This window comes from Amphibalanus amphitrite, unplaced genomic scaffold (genome assembly GCF_019059575.1).
Source record: "Amphibalanus amphitrite isolate SeventyFive unplaced genomic scaffold, NRLGWU_Aamphi_draft 000136F_arrow, whole genome shotgun sequence".
NCBI lineage: Eukaryota > Metazoa > Arthropoda > Thecostraca > Balanomorpha > Balanidae > Amphibalanus > Amphibalanus amphitrite.
Window position 1 is genome coordinate 563,884 of NW_024881631.1, and position 16,627 is coordinate 580,510.

The 16,627-nt window shown below is 64.9% G+C and overlaps 1 protein-coding gene across 1 annotated transcript in view; it reads left to right on the plus strand.

Moving 5' to 3' along the window:
* The window catches only part of LOC122382286 (protein dachsous-like), a 59,638-nt gene that overhangs the window by 18,717 nt on the left and 24,294 nt on the right, over window positions 1-16,627 (plus strand). The window contains exons 3-5 of the mRNA XM_043367444.1: window positions 8,302-8,482; window positions 14,129-14,364; window positions 14,986-15,217. Coding sequence (XP_043223379.1) covers window positions 8,302-8,482; window positions 14,129-14,364; window positions 14,986-15,217 — 649 coding nt within the window. The remainder of the gene's footprint in view (window positions 1-8,301; window positions 8,483-14,128; window positions 14,365-14,985; window positions 15,218-16,627) is intronic.

The window sequence follows — 16,627 nt, forward strand, 5'->3', positions numbered from 1 at the left end:
CGCTCACCTACTGAGCGCGGTGCGGCGCGGCGCGGCGCGCGACCGGCAAGGTCAGCCGCTGCAGCGCCGCCGCAGATGCCGCCCAATTTATGGAGGCCGTGCGCCGACGGCCGGCGCCTGCCTACCAAAACGACTTTCACCCGTGTACACGACCGATATATTACCGTTTTTACGGGTGGGCGCCATGTGAGCGTCAGCCTTGTTTACCGATGTATTGTGCGGCGGCCGACAGGCGCATTGTGCGTGCGTCCGGCCGCCGCCGGCGGCACGAGGGGCACACGCGTGTGCGGCGCGCCCGGAAGCGTGCCACTTTCCCCAGAGATCGGTCGCCTTTCCCGGGAGACGTTCCCACGGCGACCAGTGATGGGAGCGCCGTAGTGATCCACTTCAGCCGACCACGCCGCCTCCCCGGCCGCCGCCAGTTCCCGGTCCGGTCTGATGACGGCTCGTCGGACTGCGTCACGACGCAGCGCGCCGCCGGAGTCGGCGGGCCGCGGCGCCGCCGGCAGTCTGTGATGGCCGCCCGCCCCGCCCCGGACCGTTTAGCGGCCAGGTCGATCACGTGAGGGCGTCGTCGGGTCGGCGAGAGCGGTCGGCACACGGCCGGCGCGGCTTTCTACCGATCACACCGCCCCCGCGCACCTGAATAATCAGCGCGCTCGTCCGCTCGGAGAAAACCGTCCGGCCGAGCTCGGCCAGATTCGCCGACCGCTGACTCCGCCGCCGCCATCTGCTCCCCGAACCCAGCAATTCATTTTTATGCGGCCCATTCTTCTCAAGGTCCGACCGGGCTGGCGGGGTCGGACCGCGCCGCCGCCGCCGCCGCCGGCGGTCGCCACCACTAATTTGGGCGCCGGCTAGGGACGGGTCTAACTGCTCGGAAAATTGCACCGTGCCTCTCGGTTTGCGGCGGCTGGCCGGTGGCTGCGGGGACGCCGCGCCGAAGGTCGCGCCGGGCAGATGGCCGCGCCGCCCTGTCCCACGCCGCGCCGCCACCCGCGCTGTTACCCGTCATCGGCTGTCATCGGCGCGGCGACCCGGCGACCGCCACCCCACCGGCCGCGCTCTTTGTGGAGCGCTGCCGGTCTGCCGAGCGGCCATCGCGTGACCAGGGGCAGTTCATCATGGCGCCGTCAAACCGCCGCTCCGACTGGGCTGGACTGAGCGGTCGGACTGGAATGGAATGGGCGGTCGGACTGGGCGTTCGAAATGGAGTGGACTGGGCTGGACTGGGTTGTTGGACTGGGATGAGAATTCGACTACACTGAACGCTGATACATGGGTCAGACTCAGTAGTCGAACTGGACGGGATTCGCCGGTTAGCTGCAGTGGCGTCTGGGTTAGACCGCAACGGCTGACAGGTGCCGCTCGGGGCGGCGCCTGCTTACAGTGAACCTGTCCTCCCCCTCCCCGGTGTGCCTATCTGAGGTCAGCCGGGAGGTCGTCCGCGCCCCTGCCGCCGTCGGCAGAGGACAGCGGCCGTTTCCGGACGGAGCGCCGCCGGCTCGCCGTTCGCCGAAGCGGCGCTCGGCCCGGCCGTCCGCGGCGCCGGCCCATGCATTCTTGGCCAGCTGATGACCGCCGCCGGCCGGCCGCCAGTTTGGTAAACACAGGGTTAGAGGTTTAACTGGCGCTCGGCCGCCACTTGGCAGGTACGGCCTCTGGCGCCGGCTCGGCCCGGGTACGGTCTCGGACAGCGGCGCGGACAGAGCGCGCCCGCCGGACCGGGATCGATGACCCCGGCACGCACCATCAGAGCGCCGCGCCGCCGGCGCACACCTAATGGCGGAGCGGAGCCCAACGCAGCGCACAGAGGCGCACAGCACAACATATGTCTGCGGCGTACTGCTATCGATAAATGCCCGCGAGCTTTATCTAAATAAAGCGAATAAACCTGGTGTGTGTTTATTTTTCACTCATGGCTGCGTTTAATGGAATTCTTTGGGACCGAAGTGACCGTTAATTGCTCGGCTGGAGATCGTTAGCGCGGCAGTGGGATGGAAGGAGCGCGGCGGTCACCGTCGGGCGGCTCTCCACTTTCTCTGGGGCGGAGCACCAGCTGGTCGACACACGCCGTGCACCGTGTCAGCCGGAGCGGGGGTGGGGTAGGACGAGCAGACTGCTCACTGCTCAGACCGCCACGGACCGGCGGAGACTGCAGTAACACATAAAACACTAACACAGGCTAGAGACTGCAACAACACGCAAGATACAAGCACGACAGCATGGAGACTGCAATAACGCACACAACACTAGCCCGAGTGTGGAGAGTGCACTAAGGCACATAGCACTAGCCCCGCAGCGTGGTGACTGCATCAAAGCACACAACACTAACACAACAGCGCGGCCGGGCGACTGCGCTAAGGCACACAGCACTAGCACCACACGGAGACTACTGGATACGGAACTAAAACCCCAGACGGTCTCTTGAGGAGCGCTATGCTACCGAGACGTCCCGAGTCTGTGCTATTGAACACGTGTAGCTGAGGAGCGTGTAGTTGAACACGTCTCGTGAGCGCCACTCCCCATAGTACGGCTCGCTCTCCACGGGCCAGCGGCGATCAGAGGCCTGCATGGCTCACGACGCGGGCGGGCCATATCGCCCCGCCCGCTCTCGGACCGACACACACACAGACAGACAGACATACACACACGGAGCAGCGCTGACCGGTGAAAGGAAAACGGCCACCACCCGCCGCGTGAGCAGGACCATGAGTCGGCGCTATTTCCCACTCACGAGACCAGATTTCCAGGCCAGATTAGACAACTATTTTGCAATGTAGGATGCTCTAATTGAGCTTGTTAGATTTGTGTCACAATCTTATCAGCGATGTTAATTATGTAACAGCGAGCTGAATAAACTGCTCCATTGAGGAGCGCGGCCGGCTCGTCACTGACCGCAGCGCTGCCCGCACGGCGCGCACTGCCCTACTGGCTATTTATGGCATACGGGCACTTGGGTGCAGCGGCCCGCTGCACAGTCATCTCACACAGCAAACACTTACGGTCCAGTGAAAGGAAAATGCTATCGTTGATCGCAACTGATCGCTATGGCATTGCAGATAAATTAGCCAACAGTGGGGGCCGACGGGCTCATGACTGGACGAGCTGCATACGCCCATAGTTAAGGGTATTAGCCATCATTATAATAGTATTACGAGAGAGGTTACAGAAGGAGGCACCGCGGCGGCCGCGGTCTATTGACACCCCGTAATTCAGGTGTAACGGTCCGTCCCGTTTTGAGAGGCACACAGTCACACGGCGATAACTGAAACCCCGCGGTGTCGGTGCAGCCCGCGCCGATGTGCGCCCCGCCAGCCTCCCTTTTCCCGTCGCGGTGGTGTAACCAGTCGGACCATCCGCGAGAGGACATTTGTAATGCGCCTTGTCTGGCCTCCCCAGTCCGATGACGGCACAGACAGCTCCGCGCAGGAGACCGGGCTCTGGCCGTCTGCTCCTGACGGCCCTCGGTCGCTCCCAGAGGCGCTCCAGCCGCCGCCGGGGTGGGTCGTGCGCCGTGCGTGACGCCGCGCCATGAGCGCCGACCAGGGTCGGTGGCGCCGAGCTCCGCCCGCTGACGTGTCCCAGACGGCCGCCGGCGCAGGGGCCGCCCCCGCCCCCGCCCGGCGCTGTGCGCGTCACTGCCGCCGCCCCCGCCCCGGCGCCGGGCGGCGGCTCTCCGCTGTGCGCGCGTCACCGCCGCCGCAGCGCCCAGACGATCGGACTCGATAAGCTGACCCGGGCCCCGGCCGCTGTGGCCCGCCGGTGCCGGCCTCCGCCGGGGCTGGGCTCGCGTGCCGGCGCCGCGTTAGTGCCGGCCCTGGACGCCGGCCCCGCTGCCGGCCGCGTGCAGCGCCCCGCCGCCGATCGGTTCCAGACAGGCGCGGCTCCCGGCGGCTCCCCGAGCGGCGCGGCGCGGCTCCCGGCTCGCGGCTCCGGCTCCCGACCGGTCAGCCGCTCTCCGCGCGACGGAGCGTGTAATGTCACCCCGTCCGCCCCTGTTTTTCGGCATTGCTATCAAGGCCAGACGGCTTTGTTCGACACCGACTAATGGACCCGTCCTGTATCTGTTCCGTTCGTTAGAGTGCATTAATGAGCGCGCGGCGCGGCGTCAATGAGAGGGCGCCTGGGCGCGGGTCGCGGCCGCCGTCGCCACTCCCAGCCACCCACGGCGCGTCATCAGAGCACCGCTCTCACAGTCACAGTCGCAGCCGCGGCCACACCGCGTGCGGAAACAAATAACTCATTATTGGCGGCCGCGACCCGGCGCGACACTGCTCGTCGAGCGCGGCCCGGTGGCGGCGGCGACCGTGCTTATTAGCGGCGGACCGCGGGCCCGGCCCGGCGCCGGCCGCGTGTGGGCCCGCCGACCCAGGACCGGCCGCCATTACGGCCGCCCCTGATGCCGCGCTTGCATGCCGGCTGTCATTATGTGGCGCAGCGAGCGGCCTCCGCTGCGCGCAAACGGCGCACACGCACGGCGCGGCTGCGGAGACGCTGCGGCGAGCGCAGCGCGGCTCCGGCGAACGCGCCGCTCCCGCGGAGGGTCGGAGCACGCCGTTCGGCGAACGGTGCGAAGGGAGCCGTGCGGGCGCCATTGGCCGGCCGGCCGCCGCCACCGCCGCTGCAGCCGCCGGCACGCAATCAGCGCTAGTTGCCATGGCAGCCAATGAGTTCGGCGAAGGCGGCCGGCGGCGGCCGCGCGGCGCCGCCTCTCCTCCGGCCGGCTTCTGCCATTGTCTTTACGAGCGCCGGGGAGCCACCTCGGTCGGCTTCAGGAGAATCTGTTGCAGCGGTGGTCGCCGCTCGGTGGCCGCGGCGCCGGTACGCGACCGGGGGAGGTGTCACGGCCGCGCCAATGGCCCGTGATTAGTGGCCGGGTGACGGCGTGACCCATCGCTGACAGCGGTGACGGCGGGCGGCGCGCGGGTCAGCGCGGCCGTGGCAGGTGGCCGGCCCGGCTTCCCGGAACGCCGGCCGCCAGTCCAGTGTAGTAACTGGAACGGTCCTCGGGCCGGACGTTTACGGCGCGGCCGCTTGAGGAGCGCGCCGCGGCCGCCGGCCGGCGGATGCTGCTGCGCGTTCGTTCACCCGATCGGGCGCCCCCTGGTTTACGTCCAACACTGTTCCACTCATAATTTCCCGGCTTTATGTATGTCCTGCTGGTTTCAGAGAGATAGCCGATTCCGTTGCGTAAGCCCTGGGCGTAGCGGTACTTTTAAACCAGGCCATTGGGAGTTGTGTGATTCCACTAAGATGCCTGACATGTAGCTGACCACGTTCCTCTGTCAGCTTCTCTTCTGTCTGAAGTTTTCCGTCATTTTGACACCCATTGATGCACATCTCCGCGCGGCCCAACCGGCTTCTTCTGTGCTAGGAACCTGAAGGGAGCGAGCCGAACGGGCAGTTAAGGTCGCTCCGGAGCAGAGTTCTCGGCTGCAGCCCTCCCGCTGACAGGCTCGGTACACGGAGGGGGCGGGGGCGGCCGGCGTACTGACTGCATCACTGGTGTGCTCCTTACCACCGTCTCGCCGCTGCGAGTGAGGCCGCCGGACCTCCGTGCGGTACCGAGGCCCGTGGTCGCCCGCCCGTGTAACGCCCGCGCCCGTGGAGGCTGTTTGATTCGTCGCGCGATCGCTGGAGCGAGAACAGTCACACGTGGAAAGCGTGCCGCGCCACGCCTCGCATTGTCTTTCCTTCATGGCGGTTAGGCTCGGACGCCGATGAGCACCTCGCACTGCGCTATGTTTGGCTCATCTGCGCAGTCAGGGGCGTCATGAGGCCTCGGATTCAGAGCCACTCGCTGTGGGATTGACGGACGCCCCGCTGAGCCTCCCCAGCCGTGTCCCTGTGACCGTCCCTGCCACCCGCCGTCCGACCGTGCCTGGGTGCGCCCCTGGCGGGCGCGGCCGGGCCATGGCGGCGCTCGGTGCGGCGCTTTTGTTTTGGTGTCGGTGTTGCCGGCCCGTCGGCCGCGGGCCTTCCCGCTTGACTAATGACCTCTGCGAGGCATTTCTGATATAATCCATCCGTTACTCGATAATCGGGCATGGCCGGGAGGTCGAGGTGCGAGAACGGAGACGTCCTCAGCGCTGCGGTCGACGTCTGGGCAGAAGCGGCCGCCAATCGGACGCCCGATCCGACTCACCGCCGCCCTGTTCGGAACCCTCCCGGCCTCCACGGCTCTGAGCAGACGCTTCCGACCGAGCGCGGCGCAAGAAGCGTACCCGGCCGACCGCGCAGCCACGCGAATCCCGAGCCGCCGGCGGGGGCGGGCTCGGCGGGGCACGCACACTGCACCGGTCATCGGCCTCAGCAGGCGGCCGCTGCTGACCGCTGCCGACCGGTCGTGGTAGCTCCCCGGCTGCCGAGCACATTACTCTGACCTGTGATTGCTCTGATGGTGAGTTTCTCACTAGTCAGTCGTCAGTCGTCTAGCGGCTGGTAGTGGTACCTAGCCATCATCAGCACGGTCGAGAGCAGCCACCCTCGCCCGACTCCGGCGGCGTCTCGCAGCGTCCGCCCGGTGGAATGTATTCATGCGCGCCGCTCAGGGTCGCTCCGACGCGCCGGCTCCGTGCGCCGCAGATGATTAATTTGGCCGATCGAGCCGAACGGCGCAGCAATCTCAACTAATACGCGCCCCACGCTGCGCGCCTGTCGCCCGGCCCGATTACAGACGGTCGACGCATGAACCACGCATTTCGCACTGAATGGCGAGCTTGGCGGCGTCAGCGGCCGGCGGAGCTGTCGGTGTGGCGTCGGCACGGCGCCGGCCCAGCCCTGGCCACTATTATGAAGAAAGCGAGCGGCCATTTGCAGCTCAGCTGGCGCCCGGAGAGGCGGCGGCAGCCAAGGGTTACCGGAGCGCCGCCCGAAACATGGTGGTTATGTTGGCTCTGACGAGCCGCCCACCCCCGGGAGACGGCGGAGCGGGCGGGTGAAAGCCGCCGCGCTGCTGCGAGGATGAGCGCCGTCCGCCGGCCGATGATAGTCGGTCGGGGTGTTCCGCTCAGTCCCCGGTCGGCCCGGAGCTGCGCCGCCGTCCCGTCCCGTCCCATGGCCTCCGGCTCAGCCGGCCGCCGCGGCCACCAGCTGGTGCCGTAAAAGTCGGCGCCGACTTCTGAGCGGCACCGAGCTGCTTTACAGCCCCGACAAGCAATTAAGCCGTAAACGAGACGACGCGCTCTATTGTACGAATGGAAACGCTTCGCTCTTTTTTGTTCGAGGTATTTGATGCCGCGTTTCTAAAGCCGGCCGGCGGCATTCGATCGCGCTGGAGATGTCTTCATCGCGCCGTATTTGGTGTACGGTGCCATTGCCCGAAGAAACGCTAACGGTCGGCGGCGCAGCGCGGCGAAACAGCGGCGCGGTGCGGCAAATTGGCCGCGCTGATGAGCGGCTCTCGGCGGTCGGCGCACACACCGGTCCGTCGACACTCGGCGCCGTGGGAGCGGGGACAGGTCAGCCGACACGGTCTGCTCCCGCAGCATCGACAGCTCACACTCCCCGCCGACAGCTCACCGTCAAACGCTGACTCATAGCGCCACTGGCATCAAACTAATACCGCCACTGACGTAGGCTGTGGACTAATATAATTGACAGAAGCGTCCGCGGCTGGTGAACTGAGTCGGATGGCCAGGCCGACCGTTGCAGTTTGTATGACAGCGGGTCATTGGTGCAGCGGGTCCGGGTCAACGCTCCGTCTGACGGGAGCCAAATATCTGTGCGGTTTAAAAATGTCGAGCGACCATGTCAGATTGCAGCAAAGGACGTAATCTAGGATTCGGCGCCTTTGTTGGTTTTCAGTTATTACGATCATGGGCAGCGTCCCCTGTCACCCCCGCTGACAATCCCAGAACGTAATCCTGAGCAGACGAGATCATCCCAGCTCCCCGCAGTGTCCCACTCCCACCACCAGCTCCCCGCCGGTCGCGGTGCTCGGAGTGACCACCTCCCTCCAGAGGAGCCGCCGGCCGGCCGGGTGGGCCGTCCGCCGGCCACTCTGCAGCCGTCACCTCTCCGTCCACTGCCGCCTGTCACAACAGACAAAAAACGGCCCGGCGGCCAGCAAAAACGTCTCGCCCACCTGGCCGATCGGCGCCGATGGCGGCGGTCGCTGACCCGCCGGCCGTGTCATTTAAATGTATCGATCCAGCCGGCGGTGTTAACACGGCCAACGCCTATCTGATGGAGGCCGGCCGGCGGCGGTCCCAGGACGGCTCCGGATGACGCGCCCGTCCGCTCCGCCGCCTCTGCGCTCCTGGCCAGCCCCTGACAGCGTGCCCTCCTCCCCGACAGGTCTCGGCCACCGATCCGGACTGCGGCGTCAACGCGCAGGTCAACTACAGCATCGGGCACGGCTTCAAGAAGCTGGACTCGTTCAGCATCCGCGCCGACACGGGCGAGATCTGCATCTCAGCGCCGCTGGACCACGAGCGGCGCGCCATCTACGAGTTCCCCGTGGTGGCCAGGGACAGAGGTGAGTGGCCGTCCTCAGATGGATGATGGACATTGGTCAGAGTCCTGTGTCCTAGTGTAGGCATGTCGGCTAGTCAACGGTACCTACTTTCAGTCAGCTCCAAGTTCATAAGAGCAGCTCAGGTTACCGATTTGGGGCAGCGCAGAATATTGTTTCCAGATTAACAAACAACTACAGCCGTGAGTAGGAACTTGACGATATCGGACAGCTCAGGCGATTTCCATGAGTCACTGTCGGCTCAGCTGGGACTCACAGCTCGTCACGAGTCGATGACTCCCCGACTCGAAGTCCGGCCTGGCGAGTCGAGTCCAGCCGAGGGCGTGGCAGCCGGCGGCGCTGGCGACCGGCACCAAAACCAAGGATCCGTCTTCTCTATTCAGCGCCATTAAAATGCGATTAGTCGGCCGTGCCGGCCTATTAGGTCTAATGGCGGCGGCCGGGGCGGCGCGGCGCGGCAATCCTCCGACACCGGGCCCGGTGACACGGCGGTTCTCCGGCCGGTGTCGAGCGGCGTGCCGACAAACAGCGACCGTCCGGACCGGGCCGACACTGACCGGTCGGAGCGCCGTGCGAACGGAGAGAGGACGGGGGGAGGGAGAGCGGAGCAGGGAGCGCGCCCAGCCCTAATCAGGACCTCTATGAACTGGTTTATATTCATGACTGCCGGGCGCGTGCGCGCGGTCCAGCCAGATGCGTAGGGCTGCCACTTTTTCCGCCGGCCTCGGCCAGTTGAAAGTAAAATAGATGCGTTGTTTTTAACGTGGTAGGCGGTCCTGGAGCCACGACATAACTCGTGGCACTCTCTCTCCCGCCGACTGGGCTGCGCTGTATCAGTCCGCCCGCCCGCCGCCGCTCGGTGAACAAATCGTCCGGCACAGTTGCGTCACCGTCCAACAACGCACCGAAATGGCCGAAATCACGCCACATTCGTCTTCCGTGCGCCGTAGAGCCGCTCGCTGACGTCATCGGCCACGGACGGCGCGGCGGCCCGGCGTGGCGGGCGGGCTGCAGAGTGGAACTGATACTGAAGAACACTCGGCAGTGAGAGTGATACCACTTCAGTGCTGTACATAGTGGCGAGGTGTGACCCGGCAGGTGTCAGAGTCAGGTGTCAGAGTGCACTCACATGTGACCCGGATGATCGGGTCGGTGTGGTTCTGAATAGCGGGCACCCGGCGGTAAGAGAGCAGGCACCTGTTGTGAAGGCGTCCTCTGTCGGCGGGATCTGTCGTCACCAGGTCAGACCCCTCCGACCACTCGAGCCTCCGGGATCAATAGAGACCATCCCGGGGCACACGCCATCGCTGCTGACGGAGAGACTGGCGAGTGGCAGTCACAGAAAGGCCACTCACCACGCCGCCGACTGGTGGCGTCACGGGGCCGTACGTCACCCAGCAAGGCGTCAGACGCCGCACATCACCGAGTCACGCGTCACGGCCGCTGTTCGCCGTGACGCGCCGGGCGCCGTCCATGTTTCCCGGCCGCTGAGTACACGCTCCGGCCGGCTAATGACAGTTTGATGGATGGCTGGCCGCGTCCGGCCGCCGTCAGCTCGGCGGCGAGCGATCGTCGAGCTCCGAGCGGCGACCTCCCGGCAGCCGGGGTCACGACCATTCCCTGCCGCGGCCCGACCGAGCACCGGCCGGTCCTGTGGCTGACAGTCGGACCCGTCAGTGGACAGTCTGGTCCTGTCAGCCGACAGTCCGGCTCTTATCGCCGTCACACCAGTGTCGTTAGCTCGGCGCTGACCGCCGACCTGCGGCGGCCGCCGTCGGATCCGGCGTTCGGCGCATAGTTGTCTGTCGGGTGCCACCGCCGGCCGCCGGCCGCTCCGGCAGGGTCACGGGTCAGAAATTAATGACCGAATCCGCGCGGCGGTCCTTTCCCGCGCGGCCGGCCGGCAGGGACAAAGGCCAGCCGCGGTCGTCCCGGCCGACCGGATGTTTACGGAACCACGGACAAACCAGCACGCCGCGCCGGTCCGGGGACGGCTGGGCCGAGCGCCGGTCACCGGAGCGGAGGAGGCGGAGCTGCCGGTCCTCTCGGAGGGACAGGCGCCGCCGCCGCCGCCGCTGGCCCCGCCGGCGGTCACCGGACCGGCCGGGCCGCTCCGATCACGCCCCCGGAGCAAACAAACAAGATGGCGGAGACCGTCCCGGGCAGCCCGGCGGAGGACGGCCATGGACCCCAACCTCCTTTCGGCCGTGGAGAGCTGGACGAGAGACACCGTAAACCGGAATGTATCATCTGGGTGCTGAGCAGCTTGTGCTGCGGCTATTATTTCTGATACCGGTCGGCCATTCCAGCGGTGACCACAAAGCCGCAGTCCGGACAGTCATCGAACCCGCCAGTGGAGCGGTGTCGGTCGGCTGGTGGTGCCTCTCAGTAATGACGACTGGGTCGACGGACGTACACGTCCGGCTCTATTAGTCGGTCCTACTCACTCGACACTCATCGACCAACGAAGGGGTCTCAGACCGTGGTCTGTCAGCCGTCTGACACAACGGCCAACATTTTCACCCACTGCACCGAGGGCCATTGACAGAAATACTGAGGTGCGCTGGCCGACTGACGGAGGCAGGGGACAGTGTCGGACGGATATAGGGAATAGCCCCGAGTGGAGGTAGCGACAGTGCCACAGGGCGAAAGAGAGCAGTGCCGAGCGCGGCGGTGGCCGCCACAGTCATCAATGGGAGGAAAACAGCGCCAGGAAACGTCTGACGTAGACGACACGGCCGGGAGGGCAGCCGCTGCGAACACAGGGCCCGGCCCGATCACACATCTCTGAGGTTTCCGGTTCCGGTCACGCCTGGTTTGTAACCTGAACTATGTCCGACCCTCTGCAGCGTTTTACATGTTCTGGTTAGTGACATCCGCCACGAACTGACCTTTACCACATCCTGTGAACAAGTCATTTGTATGAGAATGTGTTGTGTTTAGCGTTCCGTAACCAGTCGTTTTCGGTCCACTGTCATCTAACTACGTAGTCTACCGTGCGTGTCCTCTATCCTGTCCCCTGTCCTCTACCTTCTGTCCCCGTCCTCTTGGCTCTTGTCCTCTGTCCTCTGTCCTCTGTCGCCTGTCCTCTGTCCGACGCCGGACGCAGATAACACCTCGGCTCGCTCTCAGAGGCGGGACCGGGCCATTCTGCCGCTGCCGTTTTTGCGCCGCGATGGCCGCCGTTTTTCGGTGTGTCTCCACCTCGCCGTCTCCCACCTCGCTCCGCACGCAACGGAGACAGAGAAAAACGAGCCCGACCAGACGTATTTATAGGAGCGGCCGGTCGCAGGAGATATTGGTCTCTGCGGCTGCGTCGTGGACGCCTGATGGCTGCGCGTCGCTGATTGATGTCGTACCTCGTACGGCACTCTCCGGAACTGGTGTGGTGAGGACCGGCCCGTCCCCAGCCGCCGCCGTCACCGGCAGACAGCACCCACTGCAGTTCGTCCCCAGCTTACCAACAGCTGCCGGTGCGTCCCAGGCTCTCCCAGCCAAACTATCCGTCCGGGCCGGACCATGTGGTCGTCCCTTTACCTGCGCCCTGCCCCGCTCCGCTGGCGGCGCTGACCGGGACGCGGCCGGCTGTTGTTGTCGAAGGCCCGCACCAGGCCGGCACCCTGTTCAAACACTACCTGGCGGAGATTAGGGCAGGGGCGGCACCGCGGCCCGCGTGGGAGAGAGACTCCCGATAGGGCGCGGCAGATAGCACACGCGCTGACAGGCCGTCCACAGGGCCGCAGCGGGCGCAGGCTATCACTCATGCGCGCTGCTAGAACAGAGAGAACTGCCAGCGGCGGTTACTGGGAACGGGGAGAGTCTGTTGGCGGTGCGGAAATACCGGCGTCTGGCGGCGCCCGAGCGGCCGCCGCTGGGCGCGCCTCTGGCACCGCCGGCCGGCCGAGGATTACCCGGGACATGGCCGGCGCTCCGCGGGAGGGGAGCGAACAAGGCGACATTCACTGGTCGAGTATCGGCACAAAAGCACTGAAAGGAAATCCCCCATTATCCGGGGCTTGTGCCGGGCCAATTATGCGGCCTTTCTGTGCCTCTCTCGTCGCCCATGTACCGCGACAAAAACGGACAAATGACCACCGATCATCATCAACTGCCTTTGCAGGCGCTCCCAAAGAAACCGGAGGATATTGCTCATAGTTTTATACCGCCCGGTGGTACCGCTGCGGTACCGGCGCCGAATAACAAATAACCGCCGGGCTTTCACAATGGCGCGGCGGCCCGGATGCAGCGCAGCTCCATGTTTTTCGGGCGCGCGCCCGTCGCATTGTGCTCTCGTCTGCGGTGTCGCCGCTGTAAAACAAGGTGACACACTTGACCCGGCGCGGCTCGGCGGCGCTCGGTATGCGCGCGGCCGCCCGGCCCTCCGCGCGGCACCGCGCCGCCGCGCCGCCGCAGTCTGCAGGGACGCCGATAGACCATCGCGCCGGACCTGCTTGACTTGCAGATCGGCCCGGCATTGGCATGAAACGAATTCGTTTTCGTCGCGCCTAGATTTTTGCTGCCGGTTATGGTGCGCGGCCTCGGGTATGCCCCGCCGGTGACACCCGCGGGCGGCGCTTGGACGCGCGCGACGGATGGCTCTCCGAATCGGGGTCTGCACCGCGCAGTGCGTTCACTGCGCCGCCAACTAGCCCACGGACGGCGCGGCGCCAGCGCTCCGCTCCTGCAGCCTGGGACTGTCTCTGGAGTCCCCGATGAAGTCGGGTAATTGGGGAGCTCGGAGACGTGTTCTCTCCCGGAGCTACACGGGTCCATCAGCCTATCGGCGCCGGCCGTGTCCGATCGGAGCCGCACGGCAGCTCGAGTGGGACGATTTCCGATAGCGGCCGCATGTCCATTTCCCAGGCCGGTCACACGGTGCGAGTCCCAGCGGCCCTCCACTCCCAGCCCATGAATAAACCATGGAGCCATCCGCGAATTTGACGCTTCACTCGGATCGCCCGAAAGCAAACATCGGTGTCCATTGCCGATGGCCGGTCGGCGGAGCCAACCAACGATGAATCAGCTCCGTTCTATGGGACCTGCCGGCTGCACTGTGATGGGCTGTGATAAAATGCAAACCCGCTGGAACAGCGACACTGGTGGAGGGGGACGGACGTGCAAAGGTCACAGCGCGACCGCCAGCGCTCGGTCAGCACGGGAAACGCTCTGAAATGATAGAAGAGTTCACCATCCGCCGATCGTGCGATCAAAGAGTCATGGGTCACACATGGGTCATGGGGCACAGCGTTTTCCTAAACAGATAGCCTTGCGATGCTCATTGCTCGGCTGTACCGTATGTATCGCGCATGACCAGGACAGAGAGACTGCAGTACCTAAAATGTGAAAAGTGATACACTTCCAAAATATCTGTCTTCATTAAGTACCCACGACGCTACGAATCAGCCCCGCTCCTCCCTCAGGCGGTCTGAGCACCACGGCCATGGTCAAGGTGCAGGTGGGCGACGTGACCTGACCTGACCTCTCCTCCCCCAGGCGGTCTGAGCACCACGGCCATGGTCAAGGTCCAGGTGGGCGACGTGACCTGATCTGACCTGACCTCTCCTCCCCCAGGCGGTCTGAGCACCACGGCCATGGTCAAGGTCCAGGTGGGCGACGTGACCTGATCTGACCTGACCTCTCCTCCCCCAGGCGGTCTGAGCACCACGGCCATGGTCAAGGTGCAGGTCGGAGACGTGAACGACAACGCTCCGGCCTTCTACCCGCGCCAGTACAACGTCAGTCTGCGCGAGACGCAGAGCCGCTCGGCGCCCGTGGTGGTCGTGGCCGCCACTGACGGCGACTCGGGCGCCAACGGCCGCGTCAGCTACGCCATCGTGGGAGGCAACGAGCGCGGCCTGTTCCGGATCGACCGAGAGACCGGCGAGGTGAGTGCCGATGGCGGGATGGAGTGGATTTCCTCCGTCAGTCTGACGTCTGACCCAGGTCTCTCCAGTCTGTATTGTATGTTTTCAGTCCTTTTGAACCTTGGCCTATCCCTCGTCAGGTTGACCCGAGCTTCTCCCCCTCAATCTGACTTAGTCCATCCCTCTCCGTAAGTCCAACTGTACCCGCCCTGTCACCAGGTGTTCGTTAGTCATTACCCGGCCATGTCCCCTCAGTACGACCTCTGACCCGATCTGTCCCCTGCCCCCAGGTGTTTGTGACCCGGTCCTGTCCCCTCCCATTCTGACCCGACCTGCCCCCTGCCTCCAGGTGTTTGTGACCAGGTCCTGTCCCACTCCCATTCTGACCCGACCTGTCCCCTGCCTCCAGGTGTTCGTGACCAGGTCCTGTCCCCCTTCCCGTCTGACCCGACCTGTCCCCTGCCTCCAGGTGTTTGTGACGCGCGCCGTGACCCGACCTGTCCCCTGCCTCCAGGTGTTTGTGACGTCCTTTGCCCTTCCCATTCTGACCCGACCTGTCCCCTGCTCCAGGTGTTTGTGACGCGCGCCGTGACCAGGTCCTGTCCCCCTCCCTGTCTGACCCGACCTGTGCCCTGCCTCCAGGTGTTTGTGACGCGCGCCGTGACCAAGTCACAGACCGTCCACCACCTGCTGGTCGAGGCCACAGACGGCGGCGGCCTCAAGTCGCGCGTCAACGCCGAGATCTCGCTGAGCGTCATCGACACCCGCCAGCAGCCGCCCATCTTCGACCGGGCGCGCTACTCGTACTCGGTGCGAGAGGACGTGCCCAGGGGGACGCTGGTGGGCGCGGTCAGCGCCACCTCCCGACAGTCCGGTGAGTTACGGCAGCAGCGAGAGGGACGGGAGGGAGAGAGAGAGAGGGGGGAAGGAGCGGGAGCGCTGAGGTAGGCGGGGTCACGGGGTAATGGTCAGTAGTAGCGGCAGGGGTCCACAAAAAGCTAGATGATGAAACAGGCAGGATGCTGGATTCTTTACAGATAATGTGAAAATACCGTGATATAATTGATTTCCTTTTCCGGGCTGTCGCTTCGCGTTGAGTGAACCGAATCGGTATGCTTTCGAAACGGAGCCTCTGAGACGGCTATTGGGAAACAAGGGGGCCGTCAGGCGGAATGGCACGCCGTCGGCCCGACCTGCAGCGGCGGCTCAGAGCGGGCAGCGCCGGGCGCCGCATGGGCCTGGCGGGGCATGAAAACGACATGGCCGCGGCGCGGACGGATAGTGCTGCTGGCGCGGGTCAGCCCCGGGTGACAGTGGAAGGCAGCGGTCCGACACCACCCGCTGACAGAGGACCCGATGTATCAGTGAACAGCGGACGGCGGCCTGCCCTTCGGGAGGCGGCCTCAGCCCGACCGACACGTGGGGCCGCCGATACATGCAAATACGGCGCCGGGCGCGGAAAGCTGCATACATTTGCAATATGAAACCGGAATGTTCCCGTTGTTCGCATGCAAATTGAACACATATTTCAACTCGTAATCCGATAAGAGAAGTGGTAACTTGTTCATAATACAAGAAGCATGTTCTGCGATATTTCGCATCAGAATTCTCGACGCAGAGACAAATGACTTTCCCCTTCGAGCCGTGTTCTTTCGGCGCAGTCTCATGGAGATATCATATATAACTGCGCCAACATGAATCATGCGTGAGCGGCGAACAAGCACCTGCTTTGAGCGTGAACACGATCTGGGACAAAGCCGCCGGGCCGGGCGGCACGCGGGGGTCGGGTGGCTCGTTTGAAGGTTTCCGTCTCCGACCCTGCGCGGCATTCCGAACATGGCCCGTCGACACATGTTGAAATGGGCCCATCTGTACGGCTCCGACAGCGGACACCGGCCGCGCTGCCATGTGGGAATGTGACCGCCGCCGCCCGCTGTCCCGGCCGCCCCGGCCGCTCAACACGTGCATTCCCAGAACGGGCCAGCAACACCGAGCGGCCATTAACAAAAGCCCGCCGCTTTTGGCGACCCGGCCGGCAAAAATGGGGCCGTGTATCTGTCCATCGGAGAGCGCGGTCCGGTGTTAGTGTGGATTTTTGCGGGTGGCGGCCGCTGAGGCCCGCCCGGCCGTCCCCATATGGTCGCCACTGTCACAGTTTTACCTGGCGCCGCTGATCAAAGACGATATGCGACGGGGGACGGCACTGCACGACTGCCGGGCTGCAGGAAAACGGACCCGCTGGCTGCCAGGACGGGCAAACGGGCAAAGGCACAGACGGACGGAC